A 19,817-nucleotide genomic window follows, 5' to 3' on the forward strand; every position below is an offset into this window, starting at 1 on the left:
CATGTTGGAAGCCACTGTAAAGTTAAATGATTACATGTGGCTGTCTTATCCTTACAATGAGAGTAGCAATAGAGCTGGTAAGCACACAAAGCTGAAAATATTTACCACTTGGCCCTTTACAGAAAAAGTTTGCCAGCATCTTAAATAAACTATCATTATTAAGACCAAATTGGCACAATCTAAACGTAGTGCTATAGGTTTACAATTAACACGTATGATTCATAGTTTTAAAATTTGCATTATTTTAGAATCCTTTCCTTTAGTATCTGATTCAAATTTTATAAATTCAAGACAGTTTAAAATTAGTTTTTTTCCCTTATGCTTGCTTAATAGGGTTAAAGTTCATTAGCTGTTAGATCATTTAAGATAAAAGTGTGAGAAATCATTTCACTCATAAATTTGATTTGAAATCAACCTACTTCCACAATCATCCAGCCTTTCATTGGTTTACACTGTGGTGGAAGTTCGAAAATATCCAAGTGGTACACTCCACCCAGGGTTGTGAATTGGCATAAATCAACCTCATTGTCTTCACAGAAACATGGCTTTTCATTAGCATTCTCTATCAGCAACAACTGTGCTAAAATTAACCAGATTAATTCAGTTTCTAAATAGATCATAACATTTTGGTATTAGGAGGGAAAGGAAAAAATTCTGATGCTGGAAACGAAGTTTTTATTTAGCTACTAAAACTTCAAAAAGTGGTTAATTCAAAACTATTCACAAAGCTAACTTTCAAAGTGGGAATAGGCATGTATAATGGTTAAGATACAGAGGAGGGCTCCATTTATATTTTATATGCCAACATTTTAAGAATTTGTATATAATAAACATATGTTACTATTAACATAACTTTAAAAATATATTGTAGAGGAGGAAAAATAATTTTCCCTCTACTCTTCTGAGTTCTCAGCTGAAACCTCTAGAATAAAGACAGATTAACAAGAGAAAAAAACCATTCATTTATTAATATGTATACCTCCTGTATATATGGGAGATACCCAGGGAAAAATGAGTAACCTACAGAGGTGGCTCAGAATTCTGGCTTATAGAGCATCTGCAACCAAGAACAACAAATTTGTGGAGAAATGACAAGCTAAAGGAAAGCTTTAGGTTTTAGGTTTTCTGAGTTTTAGGTTTCTGAGGATAGAGGAAAGGACTAGTTAGTAAAGTTTGTTATGTAGATTCCTCTGGTCCCCTTTCCAGGCTGATAGGGTCTGAAGTTTTCTCTGGGGATTAACCATTGTTCTTCCTGGAAGAGGGAAGGGACACCTTTGAAAATTTATGTCCTGGTTTGTGGCAGATAGGGTGAGGGTAAGAAGCTTTTCTTGCAACTGCATCTTTTCAGTTTCTCTCAACTCAAAATATCCTTATGCTGAAATGACATATTTTGGGGTGACATATTCTGTTACCTTCATTGTAAAATATCAAAAAGTGGCTTAACACAACATTTGATAACTGATAAATGTCTTAAAATTGGACATTATGGGGCTAAAAATCTGAAAGAAGAAAATAAAATGGTAAAAAAAATTTTTGGTACATATATTAAAGCTAATTCTTTTTCAACAAAAATAAGCCCAGCTCATAAAAAAAAGGGGGGGTCACAGAGGCTTAAAAGTGAAAAAAACCGTATTGGCTAATCCCTTCTGTTTAGATATTTTACAGGGAAATTCTATAATTCCGTAATTCTCAGTGCAAAATCAAGGGAATATTTTAAGTCACATGTCATGAGGACCATTCCCACCTGTCACCCAAAATCTTTCAATGTAGTACAATGGATAAGAAAGGGAAATCAGATCACTTATAAGTGGTGGATCTGATTCCACCCTTAACTAGCTGTATGACCTTATTGCAAGATATGCTAATTAACATGTCTTCTCTTCCCTTCCTCTACAAAAGAGATATTAGTGTCTAACTTATTGAATTGGGGGAATTTGTGAGTTAATACATGTAAAAAGTGTAGAACTGGTACCAGACACCCAGTAAAACTTAGGAACTGTTAGTCTTATTATTTATCATTACGGTTTTCCTCTCTCATAAAAGGAAGCATACTGAGGACTCACTGAATTTAATCCGTGGAGATCAAGCACTGATAATGAATGACAATATGCAAAGCAAATTCCACTTAAGCAATTGCTTTTTCCCCCTTGTATAACTTCAATAAAATGCAGACTTAAAAATTTTAAATGTATCTAATCATCCATTTACATAAAAAGAAACAAAGAATACTGTATCCAAATTTAAACATTTAGGATATATATTATTTGGGGATCACCATGTAGAAAACCTCAGTATTATTGACAGATATTCACGAATTGACTATAGTATCCTATCTCTAACAGGAAAACTACCTCCTCAGGGTTATAGAAAAGTTATAAAGATATAAAACTATTTGGCTGCTGAAAGAAAAGCGTGTTGGAAGAAGTGAAGTAGACAAGAAGTCCATTATGAAAAATATGCAAAAAAACCTATCAAAAATGAATTCCTTAGAAGTTACTGGGAAGTGATGCACATAAATCTCAAACTAAAATATTTGCAAATTAGATATCGCTATCATTTTGATATTTTTAACTAGCTCCAATTGCTATTTTCCAAGATAAAATTTAATAGAAAAGTGTTGAGATGGGGCGCCTGGGTGGCGCAGTCGGTTAAGCGTCCGACTTCAGCCAGGTCACGATCTTGCGGTCCTGGGAGTTCGAGACCCGCGTCAGGCTCTGGGCTGATGGCTCAGAGCCTGGAGCCTGGTTCCGATTCTGTGTCTCCCTCTCTCTCTGCCCCTCCCCCGTTCATGCTCTGTCTCTCTCTGTCCCAAAAATAAAATAAAAACATTGAAAAAAAAATTAAAAAGAAAAAGTGTTGAGCAATTTATGGTTGTGTGTGTGTGTGTGAATATTCATCACAACATGGTTTGTAATAATGAAAAATTAGAAATAAACTTACTATCAATAAAGATTTAAATTTTTTTTTTTTTTCAACGTTTATTTATTTTTGGGACAGAGAGAGACAGAGCATGAACGGGGGAGGGGCAGAGAGAGAGGGAGACACAGAATCGGAAACAGGCTCCAGGCTCTGAGCCATCAGCCCAGAGCCCGACGCGGGGCTCGAACTCACGGACCGCGAGATCGTGACCTGGCTGAAGTCGGACGCTTAACCGACTGCGCCACCCAGGCGCCCCACTATCAATAAAGATTTAAATAACATTCCATTACTGGATGGAATTATACAGCTACTAAAAAAGTAAGGTTATTAATGTGTTCTGACTTAGGATAGTGTTGAGTATCATTCACTTAAGAAGAATAGATATTATGTTCTTTGTATGGAGAACGTTCTATAACATAACAAATATTATTGATAAAAAAGTAATTTTCAAGCATTTGTATGACATTTCATGGTTTCATTAAAAATCAAAAGAGAGGAGGGGCGCCTGGGTGGCGCAGTCGGTTAAGCGTCCGACTTCAGCCAGGTCACGATTTCGCGGTCCGTGAGTTCGAGCCCCGCGTTGGGCTCTGGGCTGATGGCTCAGAGCCTGGAGCCTGTTTCCGATTCTGTGTCTCCTCTCTCTCTGCCCCTCCCCCGTTCATGCTCTGTCTCTCTCTGTCCCAAAAATAAAATAAAACGTTGAAAAAAAAAATTAAAAAAAAAATCAAAAGAGAGGTATAGAGAGAAGAAATACAAATAGGAGAAGTTTTTGTTAATCTTAGTTATTTCAGAAGAGGGATTATGAAGGATTTTCACTTCAAACATATTTCTGCAACATCTGAATTTTTTAATAATGACCCTGCATTTCACTTGTAAGCAGACAAATCCCAATAAAGTTAAATTCTAAAAATATAATTTAGAATACCTGCGAAAACTGCCTCACTTAATAACTTCATCTCCAGTTTACATTTTGTGGCTTCAGATTCTTCCTGGACAAAACTCTATGGAAAACACAAGGACAGATGGGTATGATTGTCAGTGTCTGCTTCAGCCCAGATTCACTCTTCACTCTCTTTCTGCTCCAGTTCCCACTCCAGAGGCCTGCCACCTTAATTCTAGGGCCCTGAACTGACACTTGCTCTGGCATAAAAACTGGACTTAACGACAATAATTTAAAAATCAGTTAAAATGGGAGCACATCTCCATCGAACCTCATGAGGACAGGAATTAGCCTGCTCAGATTCTCTGATGAGAACCCTCAACTATAAAATAGACTAGGAGGCAATGCAAGCTATGAAGTATTATTTATATTTGTATTTTGATTTTAGCCAAGTTTTAGATTTTGTTTGATCTTGGCAATCAGCTCTCTGATAGAGTAATTCCAAAGTCTGCATTTGGGTAAGCCTCTCAAGGAAACCAAAGACACCGTGCACCAAGTAATGTAAAAGATACTATAGCATAGTAAAATGAATATTACAATAGGAAGACATAAAATCTAGAATATATATCTAAATCTGCCACTAACTTAGTTTCGCAACCTTGAGCAAGACATTTAACCATTTGGGGCCTCAAATTCCTGCTCTAACAACATATTTGGTGCTTAACTGTGTGCCAGACACACAACACACCTTGCAAACAACCCTGAGAGGTGAGTATTATCTTCATTTTACAAAGAAAGAAAACCGAAGCTTAGGAAAACAACTGTTCTAAGAGTCAAATAAAATAATAGAAGTAAAGAATTTTGTACACAGTAAAGCACTAGAAAAATGCAGTGTTGTTATTGTAAAAAAATATATATATATATGGCATATATGTATATATATGTATATATATGTGTATGTATATATGTATATACATACATATATGTATGTATATGTATATATATGTATATATGTATATGTATATATATGTATATGTATATATGTATATACATACGTATATATGTGTATCTATCTATCTATCTATCTATCTATCTATATATACACATATGGTATGTGTGTGCTAATATTTGCAAACTGGATGATATCCAGCAAACTTCATTTGACCCAAAATAGCATCTGTACTTCTAGAGCAATAGAAAAACCTTGTACCCAAATTCTAGTCAGAAGCTTAAAGCTAGTTAATCCCATCATGCCTCTCATCCTCAACCATCATACAAAGCCAAGCCCCCCTTAGTACATTATCCTTTCCCTTATTGTCAGTGTATTGCTTTGTGTCTTCCTCCTGACCAGTTTCAACACTATGGCATTTCTCTGCCAACCCTTTCCATTGCACCTCTGAAACTTCTCATTTACTAACTCACCCTTCAAAGAATTTTAATAGAGTGCCTAAATTGTACAGGCATTGTCAGATACTAGGAATAAACAACAAAAAAGACAAGGTCCCTGACTCAAGACACTCCCAGTCTATTAAGGAAAACAGGTAAACAAATAGTTCTAATACAGCTTTGTGGGTGTTGTAGTAAAAGGTCAGGGGGTCCACATAAGAGTACAAGGGAAGAACAATCAGTTCTGTGAGCAAAATATCCCTTGGATGGGTGAAGAGAGGAAATACTATCCAAAGGTGGTAAAATTTGAACTAAATCTTGAAAGATAATTAAGTCTTCCCAAAAAATGGTGGGAGAGAATTCCAAGCATGAGTGAAGGCAGAAAGGCATGAAGCAAAACAGAGTTTCAAGCACCCCAAGTAGTCAGGTGAGGTTGGGGTGAGACATGCTAAGTGAGTGTAAGATGTGAAGCTGGAGAGATGCAGAGGCCAGAGTGTAGAGTTGAGATGCCACTCTAAAGACAAGAATTTCTCCTATGGGTAAAAGAGAGCCCACAAAAGACTTAGCAGGAAAGTGACATGAAGAAATTTTCATTTGGAGAGACTATTCTGGTGGTCAGCTGATGAATGCACTGTTTAGTGAAGAGTGAGAGGATCAGAGCCTAACTAAAGGTAGAAGTAATCGGAGTCATCAGAAGGAGCATGTATGAGAGATGACACAGAGGTAAAATCAACATAACTTGGATGGTGACTTGATATAGAAGGCAAAGGACAGGTGAAGACTGATTTCCGGGTGTCTGGCTTAGGTAATAAGGTGGACAGTGATATGATTATCAGGAAAAGACAAGGAGGAAGGACAGGTTTGGGGGAAACATAATGAATTCAATTGTGGATATGTTGAATTTGAGGTGTCCATAGATATCCAGGTGGCTTTGGACATTATCTGCCATTAAAAAGCCAGTTGCATTTCCTTCTTACAGGAAGGATTATGATCATTAAAAATACCAAAGGTATGAGGCCAATAAGCAAGTCAGGCTTTCCAATTTACATCTTCAAAAAGTTGAGAATTCTTCAGAGTTTAGACCAAATTGGTTTCCAACCTTGTAGGAAAACTAAGAATTTAGATTTCTCGACACAACTTTCCCCTTGATAACCACAATACTGTAGCATGCAACAATAGGAATTTATCAGCTTTTCAATGAGACCTTGGCTTAACAGATACAGGAAATGACTTATAATATGGGAAGAACTTCATAGAACACTAGCAAAGTATTTTTCACTGCAACTTGATAAATGTGCAGATACTGTAATATGGAAATCTTTTTTAATATATATGTGATTTGAGTTTAATATAAAACAGTCTGATCATGAATAAGATCAGTGGAAACAGAATAGAGATTCCAGAAACACATCTCATGATCCACTTGGGAATTTAGCATTTGGCATTTCAGATCAATAGGAAAAGCCTAGGTTCATATGGTACATGTTTTGAGACAGTTGGCTAAGATCTGAAGTAAAATAAATTTAGATTCTTTTCACTTGACACTAAAATAAATTCCAGATGGATAAAAGATTTAAATGTAAAAACATAAGTAACCCAATCAATAGCCACAAAAATCATGAAATTACTTGAAGAGAACATAGGAGACTGATATCAACAATTGTCAGTGAAGCAGATGATTTTGATATTGCACATCTCCAAAACATCAGCACTGAATACAAATTTGATAGACTGTCTAGAATTCTGTTGTCCCTCAAAATAGTATCTATGAGAAGAAAGTTCATTGACCTGAAATCCAATTTTTTCATCAAAAAGTGATTTAAATTTAGAGCTTTAGAATAAGTTGTTGGAATTGGTTCTTCATCAGCAATTAATGATGAATTTTGAAAATACAGCATCATTTGTTTCATTTTGTCTAGAAGCTAAGGCTGATTATCCTGAGTTTGCTGAGTTTATTCCTGTGGCTTTAATACCATCTGTAGGTCAATGGTTTCAAAACTTATGCTAGTGACACTCTTCAGGCCACCATCTGTGTACTATTCAACTCTAGAAGTGCAGTGCTCAACCTGCATGAGACATGGCAGCTGTGTCTGACTTTTCTCAGAACTCCAGGTTCACATCTGCCTACCTGACATTTCCATTTGTGTGTCCCCAAAAGTACCATTCCCAAAATAAAACTCTTGTGTCACTGTCACTCTCAACAAGTTCGGCCCATTACTGTGCATCTCAGTAAATTGCACCACCATCTGCCTAGTTTCCCCAAATAAGAATTCAGCAGGATTGTTTATTTTACCTCCAAAACATATCCCAAACGTATCCACCTTTCCACGTCTCTTACCACCACCTTCAACCAAGCACCATTGCCTCTCATGTCTCCCCAGTGCTATTTAACCAGATGCTGGGCTTCTACTCTGGCGCCTCACAATAGTAGCCAGGAAACCTTTCAGAGCTAAAAATCAGATCATGCCACTCTCCCACTTACAACTCTTTAATGGTTTCCCATTGCATTTACAATTTAACTTCTTACTCATGGTCTGTAAAGCCCTGCCTTCCTCTCTGATGTCATCACATGCCACTTTCCTCCTTGCCACCATACGTCAGACCACTGGCCTTCTTCCTGGTACTCATTTCTGTCTTACAGCCTTTGTAGTAATTGTACTCTCCGACTAGAATATTTTTACCTTATCACAGAGCTGATTCCTTCCAGTCTTTCTCAGCTTTAATAACTCATCATGTAAGCCTTCCCTAACGACCCAATCTTTCCTAACCTCCCAATGGGAATCACCATCAGTCACTCCCATAATCCTGTTTAATTCTGTGCCTGACGTTTATTACTATCTGCTGTTTTCCAGTTTTGATTATTTATTGTTGGTTTCTCGTGACTTGTATATAAATCATGAGAGCAGGAATCACACTGGTCCTTTCACCACTGTCCTCTGAGGGCCAGAACAGCACCAGCATATGTAGATAGGCATTCAATAAATATTTGTTGAGTAAAGACATAAGCACCAGTTCCAGAGTATGACCATGAAAAGGGGTTGCTGAAGTAAATTTGTGGGAAGCTGAAGGCTGTGGAATGTTAATGCTCTATTTTTTACATGGGTTATTCTCATGGACTTTAAATTTATCCATGATGATACCAAGAAATCTCTAAGAAATTAAAAAAAAAAAAATTAAAGGGGCGCCTGGGTGGCGCAGTCGGTTAAGCGTCCGACTTCAGCCAGGTCACGATCTCGCGGTCCGTGAGTTCGAGCCCCGCGTCGGGCTCTGGGCTGATGGCTCAGAGCCTGGAGCCTGTTTCCGATTCTGTGTCTCCCTCTCTCTCTGCCCCTCCCCCGTTCATGCTCTGTCTCTCTCTGTCCCAAAAATAAATAAACGTTGAAAAAAAAAAAATTAAAAAAAAAAAAAGAAATCTCTAAGGATATTTCATGTCTTCATGCTTTCCCCCATAACCAGAATAATTTCCTTCTCCTCTAAACTCCTCCGTGCCTATCAAAAGATTTAGGGCAAATGTAACCTCATCAGAGAAGACTTTCATTCTACTCACTCAAAATATTTTTCTTTTGGATTAAATTTGATCTCTTAACTCCCATCCATAATCTCTCTTGTTGCACATATGAGAATACATGGCAACCGTTACTCTCCTCCTCCACAAGATTGTTACTAGCTCATTAAAAAAAATGATCATGTTGAATTTCATATGGAAGGTACCACTTAGTAAATGTTTTACATATATATCTCCTATTTATGTTAAATCTTGTATCTGTTTAGAGTATCTTAAAGACAAAGACCATTTTTAACTTGAACCTCACAAAGTTCAAAGATACCCTTTAGATCCCTAAAACATTTCTGAAAGTGATTATCATTCTAAAAAAACAAAATTTCTCATAAATGTGTAACATTTAAAATAGGCATTTATAAAAATTTTGTAAGATATATAAATTGGGAAGACAATATTACCCACTACCTATAATTTTAATATATTATCATTATTACACATTTAAATTAACTAAAATATGGTATTAAGAGCCCTCTAGTGGCAAAGTTCTTAATAGACCTATGAAAAAAGAATTTGGATCTTCTAAATCTAAGAGATTTAATTTTTTTAAAAATTCTTTTAATGTTTATTTTTTTTTGAGAGAGAGAGAGACAGAGCGCAAGCAGGGGTGGGGCAGAGAGAGAGACACACACAGAATCTGAAGCAGCCTCCATCCAGGCTTTGAGCTGTCCCTGACCTGGGGCTCAAACCCACAAGCTGTGAGATCGTGACCTGAGCTGAAATCAGATGCTTAACTGATTGAGCCACCCAGGTACCCCTAAGGGATTTAATTTTCTAACAAGGTACTAAATACTTAACTTGTGATCACAAATGACACACGACTCAGGTATTTTGGGTAATAAATTCCTGCACTATTACACTAATAATTTACCTTGCAATCAGCTTCTAAATTCATTAAAAAGATATGGGAAATATATTTATATTAAAATATGCCAACCTAAAATTTTAAAGGTAAATTGTTTACCCTAAATTAAAAAAAAAAAGTTGTAAAAATAACGAAATCTCTTCCTCTAAAACCAAAACAGTAAGTTTGCCTATTGATGTTGCAGGTAGTCCCTAATTTACACATATTCTTACATAAACACAGATACATAGATACATACAAGTTAAATTTCATGAATTTACATGCCAGTTTAAAAAATTTAGAACATACTAGCCACACAAAGAAAAGTGTTGTGAATGACATTTAGGGTTATGACGGTCCCTATACTGCTGTGATTATAAAGGAATACAAACCTACCTGCCCTCCATAAATATTGCTTCAAATTCACTCTGAGTTCCAACTGGACTGCAAGGGGGCACGCTTCCTGAGGTGCTGTGGTGATGGAAGTGAAACCTTCTTATCACCACTTGTATTATGTCAGATCATTACAGGGATCAGAGATGCTGAGGAGAGGGTCCCAAGAATCTCTAGTGACAAGTGTGCATTTAACCATCCATTCATTCACTTATTTCTTCATTTATTCAATGAACATTTATTGAGCCCCTATCCTGTCTATATAAGAGGTTCTGTGCTTATGGTAAATACAAACTGTCAAGATATTCTTGTCCTCAAGATCATAATTTACCGTTTAAGGTAAGAATTCTAATAATCAGACATAATAAGAATGGAGTAGAGACATCTAATTTAGCCTGAAGGAGAAAACCTTGTGGAGGTAAAATTTAAGGTAAGTTTTTAAAGATCAGGAACAGGGAGGTGAAGTGGATGAGGAAGATGAGTGGAAGAGAATTTCAAAATGATAAAATAGCAAATGGGGCATCATCACAGAGGCTTATGAAATTTCTCCCTTTAAAGCCAAACAGAAATACACGGTTTCATTTTTCCTAGTGGGAAAGTAATGTGTGTTCAGTACTTGCTTACTGGAAATTCAAATAACACAGAAGTGTAAAGAAAATAAAATATCACCGATAACAGCACCATCTGACCTTTCTCACACTCCCCATTATTGGGTGACTAGGCTTCCAGATTCTTTTCTATGAATTAACAAATAAAATCCTCCCCCCTCACAAAAACCAGAATCCTATTGCAACTATGGTTTTTTAACTTGAAAAAATATCTTAATAATACATTTTAGGTATCTTTCCACATAAAAGTAGGATAGGTTCTAGTTCAAGATGGTGATGTAGGAGAATCCCGAACCCACTTCCTCCCACAGATACATCAAAACTACAGCTATATATGAAAGCTTCCTCTGGGACTGGGGGGATGCCCAAAACTAGCTGAGTGACTCCTACACATTGGCTGAATGAGAAAAAAAAACCCACATCAAAGTGGGTAGAAAAGGCTGAGACATAATCTTTCCAGGAATGCCACCTCCATGCAGTGACCCACAATCAGGAGGGAATGCATAAATGCCATCGTCTCCTTGAGGACTGAAGTATTTGAACCCCAATTCTTGCACCGTAACTTTTAACGCCACAGATTGCACCCACATCTGGCACTTGACAGACCAGCCCCTGAAACACCTACCTCTGACAGCTAGCGTTCATAAGACCCACGAAGCTATAGCAAACTGAGTAAAAGTTAAAAGGAACTTGTGTGGGGACTTACCAGCCCCAGGGCCCAGTGCAGAAGAAGCTGACTGAAAATCACCCAGGCTTTCTATGAAAGAGGCTTATTTGCTTATCTTAAAGCACAGGCCTGAGGGCAATGCATCTAATTTAACATACATCTAGGGGCCTACTGAATTACTCTTCAGAAACACAGGCCATTGGGCACCATCTCTGTGCCCTCTGCCTAGCTATCTAGCTCCACGTTCCAGGATCTCCCAGAAAGGAACCTGTAACCTTTTTCTGTGTGTGATTTTTGCAGCTACCACCCAGGGGACACCTCTAGATTGCCTGGCTCTGGTTACCAGTAGGGCTTACACACAAGGGTCCCACAAGACTATAACAAATGGAGAAAGCGTTCTTAACTAGCTACTATCCCCAGGGCACAGCAGAGAGCCAACAAACCCAGGAGCTTAGTCTTTTGTGAAAGAGGCCTATTAGCTTATCTTCATAGCTGTGGCCTGAGGGGCAGGCTTCTAATTAAACACACATTTTAGGGCCAACTGTAATCTTCCCCAGCAACTGCAGAGGGTAGTCTCTCTCTACTTTCTCTCCACTGCACTCGGCTTACTCTACTGCACCCTAGAACACCAGTATTTACCAGAGAGCTTGTACACAAGCCTGGTGCCCTGTATTTTGCATTTGGTGCCCTGGGTTTTGTGTCTGCTGCCCAGGGGGTGCCCCTTGATCATCTGGGTCTGGTGGTGAAAGGGGCTTGTATTCATGAGTATAAGGAAACATTGCAAAGAAAAAAATAGTTCTTAACTGGCTACCACCCCAGGGCTCAGCTCAGAGGGAACAAAAATACCCTTCTCCCAGTATTCCACTGAAAGGTGTATATTTGCATACTTTAAAAAGCCGCAGCCTTGAAGGCCTGGCTTCCAATTAGCCTGAACCTAAGTGCTGACTGAGACTCTCCCCTTTGGGAAACTGATAGGTCTTGGCACATCCTCAACTACTGAGAGCCACTAAAACTAAAGTTGGCTGCTTGGACAATCACAAAAGATGCAGAGACAACCAGGAGCTAGGGCAGGCTTGAATGAAACATTTTATCTGCTACACGAGGACACTCCAAGATGGGGAGAGGTGGCTGTTCAATGCATAGAAACCAACAATGAGATGCAAGGAAAATGAAGAAACAAAGGAGTATATTCCAAAGGAAAGAACAAGATAAAACCTCAGAAAAGACCTTAATGAAATGGAGATAAGTGGCTTACCTGATAAAGGTTCAAAATAATGGTCATAAAGATGCTCACCAAGCTTTTGAGCTTTTGAGAAGAATGGATGAACAAAGTGAGAATTTCAACCAAGGGACAGAAAATATGAGAGTGTCGAATAGAAATCACAGAGCTGAAGAATACAATAAGTGAATTGTATTCACTGTGGAATTCACCCAATCAGAGCAGAAAAAAGAGAGGGAGACAAAGTGGAGATAGCTTAAGAGACTTATGGACATGACACAGACCAACATTTACATTATAGGGGTCCCAGAAGGAGAAAAATGAAGTGGGTAGAAACATATTTGAAGGAATAATGGCTGAAAACTTCCCTACTCTAGGAAAGGAAACAGACATCCAGATCCAGGAAGCCTACGGAGTTCCAAAAGAGATGAACCCAAAGAGACCCATACTAAGACACATTATAATTAAAGTGTCAAAAGTAAAAGACAAGGAGAGAACCTGAAAAGCAACAAGAGAAAAATATTTCATTACATAGAAGGTAGCCCCCATAAAACAATCAGATTTTTTCAGCAGAAAATTTGCCGTCCAGAAGGGAATGTTACAATTTATTATGCTAAAAAGAAAAAAAACTGCCAATTAAGAATACCTGGCAAAGTTGTCATTCAAAATTGAAGGACAGAGTTTTCCAGACAAGCAAGTTAAGAGTTCATCACCACTAGATCAGCCTTATAAGAAATGTTAAAGTGATAACTGATTCAAAGAAGACATCCAGATGGCTAACAGACACATGAAAAGATACTCAACATCACTCATCATCAGAGAAATACAAATCAAAACCACAATGAGTTACCACCTCAGACCTGTCAGAATGGCTAAAATTAACAATTCAGGAAACAACGGACGTTGGCGAGGATGCTGAGAAAGGGGAATGCTTTTGTACTGTTGGTGGGAATGCAAACTGGTGGAGCCATGAGCTGGTGGAAAACAGTATGGAGCTTCCTCAAAAAATTAAAAATAGAACTGTCCTACGATCCAGCAATTGCACTAGTAGGTATTTATCCAAAAGATAAAAAAACGCTGATTTGAAGGGGCACATGCACCCCAGTGTTTATAGCAGCACTATATCAAAATAGCCAAATTATGGAAAGAGCCCAAATGTCCATCAACTGATGAATGGACAGAGAAGATGTGGGGTGTGTGTGTGTGTGTGTGTGTGTGTGTATGTATGTGTATATATGTGTGTGTGTACACACATGCACAATGGAATACTATTTGAAAATCAAAAAGAATAAAATCTTGCCATTTGCAACAACGTGGATAGAACTAGAGTGTATTATGCTAAGCATAATAAGTCAGGCAGAGAAAGAAAAGTATCATATGATTTCACTCATATGTGGAATCTGAAGACCCATCTATATAGATTCACTAAAGTGAATCTCTGAGTGAAGGGATGGAAAGAGATACCCGTGCAAAAGGAAACCAAAAGAAAAATAACACAGCTATACTTTTATCAGACAAAATAGACTTTAAGATAAAGACTAATAAGAGACAAAGGTCATTACATAATGATAAAGGGGTCGCTCTAACAATAATATACAACACTTATAAATATTTGTGTATACAACATAGGAACACCTAAATAAAGAAACCAATTATTAACAGATCTAAAGGGAGAAATGGCAGCAACACAATACAGTAGGGGGCTTTAATTCCCCCCTTTCACCAATGACTAGATCATTCAGACATAAACAAATGCCTTAAATGGCATGTTAGACCAGATGAACTTAATAGACATATACAGGACATTCTATCCAAATACAACAGAGTATACATTCTTCTCCAGTGCACATGGAACATTCTCCAGTACAGATCATATGCTAGACCACAAAATAAGCCTGTATTTAAATTTAAATTTAGAGAAAATAAATTTAAGAAATTTAAGAAAACTACAATTATATCAAGCATCTTCTCCAGTCACAATGTTAAGAAACTAGAAATCAATTATAAGAAGAAAACTGGAAAATCCACAAATATGTGGAGATTAAACAACATGTTACTGAACACCCAATGGGTCAAAGAAGAAATCAACTGAGAAATTTAAATAACATACCTTGAAACAAATAAAAATAGAAACACAACATACCAAAACCTATGAGATGCAACAAGAGCAGTTATAACAGAAAAGTTCATAGCAATAAACACCTATATCATGAAACAAGAAAGATTCCAAATAAACAACCTAACTTTACACCTCAAGGCACTAGAAAAGGAACAAATGAAGCCCCAAATTAGAAGTAAATAACAAAGATCAGAACAGAAATAAATGAGACTAATAGAAAATATCAATAAAACTAAGAGCTGGTTTTTTAAAAAGATAAACAAAACAAATTGACAAAACTTTAGCTAGATTTACCAAGAAAAAAAGAGAACTCAGAATCAGAAATGAAAGAGGAGACATTATAACTGATACCACAAATATGAAGGATCATAAGAGACTACACTGAACAATTATACACCAATAAAATATACAACCCAGAAGCAATGGATATTCCTAGAAACATAAACCTGCCAAGACTGAATCCTGAAGAAATAGAAAATCTGAACAAATCAATTGCCAGTAAGGAAATTCAATAAACAAACAAACAAACAAACAAAAACTTCCTAACAAACAAAAATTCAGGACCAGATGGCTTCACTGATGAGTTCTACCAAACATTTAAAGAATAATTAACATCAACCATTCTCAAAGTCTTTCCAACAACAGAGTAAAATGGAACATTTCCAAACTAATTTTATAAGGCCAGTATTACCCTGATACCAAAACCAGACAACAGCACCATAAGAAAATTATAGGCCAATAATCCTGATAAACATAGTTGCAAAAATCCTCAACAAAACATTAGCAAACTGAATTCAATAATACATTAAAGGGATCATACACAATGATTGAGTAGGATATATTACAGATTCAAGAATGGTTCAACATCCACAAATCAATCAATGTAATATAGCACATTAACAAAATGAAGGATAAAAATCATATGATTATCTCAGTAGATGCAGAAAAAGCATTTAAAAAAAATTTAACAGCCACTTTTTGTAAAAACTCTCAACAAAGTGGGTATAGAGGGAATGTACCTCAACATAATGAAGACCATATATGACAAGCCCACAACCATCATACCCAACACTGAAAAGCTGAAAGCTTTTTCTCTAAGATCAGGAATAAAACAAGGATGCCCACTCTCACCACTTTTATTTAACATGGTATTAGAAGTCCTAGCCAGGGCAATTCTTTCAAGCAAAAGAAGTAAGTCCTCCAAGTGGAAAGGAATGCTATTTGCAGATGACATGATATTATATACAGGAAAACCCTGTTACATATAGAAAGACCCCTAAAGACTACACACAAAAAAACTGTTAGAACTTATCAACATATTCAGTAAAGCTGCAGGATACAAACTCAGTATACAAATATCCCTTGCATTTCGATACACTAAAAACAAATTATCAGAGAAATGAAGAAAATAATCCAATTACAATTCTATAAAAAAGAATAAAATATGAGGAATAAATTTAACTGAGGAGGCAAAAGACTTGTATACTGAAAACCATAAAACACTAATAAAAGAAATTAAAAACACAAATAAGTGCAAAGATATTCTATGCTCATGGATTGAAAGAATTAAAATTGTTAAAAAGTCCATACAGATACAGGTAGTCCAAAGCTATCTGCAGATTCAATGTGAAGTCTATCAAAATTCCAATGGCATTACAAAAAAACAGTCCTAAAATGTGTATGGAACCACAAAAGACCCTGAATAACCAAGGCAATCTTGAGAAAGAGGAACAAAGCTGAGGCATCATATGTCCTAATTTCAAACTATATTATAAAGCTATAGTAATTAAAACAGTAACATATTGGCATAAAACAGACACATATATAAATGGAACAGAATAAAGAGACCAGAAGTAAACCCATGCATATTTGGTCAATTAATTTATGAAAAGGACCTGGGAATATACAATGAGAGAAGAACAGTCTCTTCAGTAAATGGTGCTGGGAAAACTGGACAGTCACATGCAGAAGAATGAAACTGGAGCACTTTACATCATACACAAAAATTATCTCAAAATGAACTAAAGACTTGAACCTAAGACCTGAAACCATAAAACTCCTAGAAGAAAACATAGGTGGTAAACTTGACATTGGTCTTGGTAACAATTTTTTGGATTTGACACCAAAGGCAAAAGCAACAAAAGCAAATATGAACAATTGGGATTACATCAAACTAAAAAGCTTCTATAGAAACAATCAACAAAAAAAAGCAACCTACCAAATGGGAGAAAATATTTGCAAATCACGTATCTGATAAGGGGTTAATATCCAAAATATATGAAGAATCTATATAGTGCAATAGCAAGAAACAATCCAATATAAAAATGGGCAGAGGATCTCAATAGACCTTTTCCCAAAGAAGACCTCTAGGTACATGAAATAGACCAACAGGTACATAAAAAGGTATTCAACATCACTAACCATCAGAGAAATGCAAATCAAAACCACAGTGAAATATCACCTCTTACCTGTTAGTTATTTTCAAAAAGATAGTAACAAGGGTTGACGAGGAAATAGAGAAAAGGGAACTCTTGTGCACTGTTGGTGGGAATGTAAATTGGTACAGCCACCATGGAAAACAGTCTGGAGCTTCCTCAAAGTAATTAAAAATAGAGATACCATGTGACCATATGATCCAGCAAATTCCACTTTAGGGTATTTATCCAAAGGAAATAAAAATGCCAACTTAAGGGGCGCCTGGGTGGCGCAGTCAGTTGAGCGTCCGACTTCGGCCAGGTCACGATCTCGCGGTCCGGGAGTTCGAGCCCCGCATCAGGCTCTGGGCTGATGGCTCAGAGCCTGGAGCCTGTTTCCGATTCTGTGTTTCCCTCTCTCTCTGCTCCTCCCCCGTTCATGCTCTGTCTCTCTCTGTCCCAAAAATAAATAAACGTTGAAAAAAAAAATTAAAAAAAAAAATGCCAACTTAAAAAATATATATACACTGTTCACTACAGCATTGTTTACAGTATCAAGACTGTACTAGAAGCAACCTAAGTGTTCACTGATAGATGAATGTATAAAGAAAATATGGTATATACACACAATGGAATATTATTAAGCCATATAAAAGGAAATGTTGCCTTTTGTGACAACATAAATGGACCCTGAAGGGATTATGTGAAGTAAGAGAAAGACAAATATTGGATTATCTTGTATGTGGAAGCTAAACAAAAACAAACACAAATCCATAAACACATAGAAGAGACTGGCAGTTACCAAGGGTGGGGGTGAGTAAAATGGGTGAAGACGGCTAAAATGTACAAAACTCCCATTATAAAATAAGTCCTGGGGATGTAATGTACAGCATGGTGACTATGATTAACAATGCTGTATTATATATTTGAAAATTGCAGAGAGAGATCTTAGAAGTTCTCATCACAAAAAAAAAAATTGTATTTTTGTATCTATGTATGATGATGGATGTTAACTAGACTTATCGTGGTAATTATTTCATAGTAAAGACATCAAATAGATGTTATACACCTGAAGCTAATAGGTATGTCAATCACATCTAAAAAATTTAAAATTTAAAGTATATAAAATCTATAAGTACATAAAAGTTTATAAGTATATAAAATCGATATCATTTTGAATGACTACTAATATTTGACTGTTGACTATTTGATAATTAATCTGTGGACTATATTTGCTACTATAAAAATATCTCAATAAACACTGTGGCACATTTTTATTTACTTGTCCTATTATTTCAAAACAAATTACTAAAATTAAAATCACTGATAGGTACATTTACATGTGCCAAATTGTCCTTCAGAAAGATTATACAAATTTACATTTCTAACAACAGTATGCAAAAATGAGTCCTCCCCCTCATACTCAATCTGAGAAGACAGGATATAATGTTGCTTCTAATTTGATCACTTATTGGATTCAGTATCTTCTCATTTTTCAATTGGTTAGTTAAACTTCTTCTCTCATCTGCCTCCTCAAGTCCTTTGCCTAATTTTACATTAGGAAATTGTCTTACCAATTTGTAAGAGTTCTTTCGATTCAAATACTAACCCCTTGTTTTATGTGTTGAAATAGTTTTCTCATTTCATGATCTTTCAAATTTGTTTATAGTGAGGTTTATTGGGCTATACAAATGTTTAGATCCAGGGATGGCTGGGTGGCTCAGTGGGTTAAGCGTCCGACTTCAGTTCAGGGCATGATATTGTGGTTTGTGGGTTCGAGTCCCGCATCAAGCTCTGTGCTGACTGACAGCTCAGAGCCTGGAGCCTGCCTCGGATTCTGTCTCCCTCTCTCTGCCCCTCACCTGCTCACACTCTGTCTCTTTCTCTCAAAAGTAAATAAACATTAAAAAAATAAAAAAACCAAATGTTTGGATCCAGTGAATCTCCTTTTATGGTCTTGATTTTAATGCACTGATAAGAAAGACCTTAGTAAAGATAATAAAATAACTTCCCTGTGTTCTCCTCATATACTTTTATCATTTTGAGCTTTGATTAAAGCTTTAAATATAAAAACAAACTAATCTGTATTTTTTAGTCTGTAGAGTGAAATATAAAAATTTATATGCTGTTCCACTGCCAATTATTATACTAAACTCATTCTTTCCCTTCTTGATTTCTGGAAATTTATATAGAGTTTGAACCTCTTACTTCATTCTACCATTTCTCTTACTTTTTTTTCCCACATCAATTCCACCAAATTATCTTTGACCTCCTCTCTTGAGCTGCTGATCCTTTTTTATAAATCCAGTGATTTTTGCCCCCTGCAGTCTACTCACATTTACAAAAATTAGAGGCAAGTGTAGACCCAGTTGACAACTGTTAAAGTTTGTCTTCTCTCTTTTGTTACCTAGCACAGCACAGCAAGTGCCTTGAGGGATTCTTCTAAGCAATTACTGCTCCCCTGACTTGACCCCACCCCACCAAGCCTCCCAGCACAGGAAATGGCTTTTCCCTCCTGCCTTGGCACACTTGACCATTACTACAGGTTTCTTCTGCTTCTGTGGAAGAATGCTTTAGCGCTATTCATATTAACTTTCTCAGTTTTGGAAGGATGATGGGGCACACGTGCAGAAGCATCTACACACGCCTGTTGGGTGTGGTAAGAGTTTTGGTTCCTGGAAATAGGGGTGGTAAGTGAATTAATGTTATTTTCATCTTTCAGGCAATTTTCTCTTTTCAAATCCCCTGATAACAAAGTTCCCTCCAGCCAGGTTCCCCCATCTACCATTCACACAATTGTTAGCCAAGC

At 36.7% G+C, this 19,817-nt stretch overlaps 1 protein-coding gene across 1 annotated transcript in view; it reads right to left on the minus strand.

Moving 5' to 3' along the window:
* The window catches only part of DNAI7 (dynein axonemal intermediate chain 7), a 49,300-nt gene that overhangs the window by 9,592 nt on the left and 19,891 nt on the right, over positions 1-19,817 (minus strand). Inside the window, exons 8-9 of the mRNA XM_047066832.1 lie at positions 3,845-3,920; positions 420-580 (exon numbers count right to left, since the gene is read on the minus strand). Of these exons, the coding sequence (XP_046922788.1) occupies positions 420-580; positions 3,845-3,920 (237 nt within the window). The remainder of the gene's footprint in view (positions 1-419; positions 581-3,844; positions 3,921-19,817) is intronic.

Source organism: Lynx rufus, unplaced genomic scaffold (genome assembly GCF_022079265.1).
Source record: "Lynx rufus isolate CCGP_SWC_20201006 ecotype Redwood Valley unplaced genomic scaffold, mLynRuf1.p SCAF_7, whole genome shotgun sequence".
NCBI classification, from domain to species: Eukaryota; Metazoa; Chordata; class Mammalia; order Carnivora; family Felidae; genus Lynx; species Lynx rufus.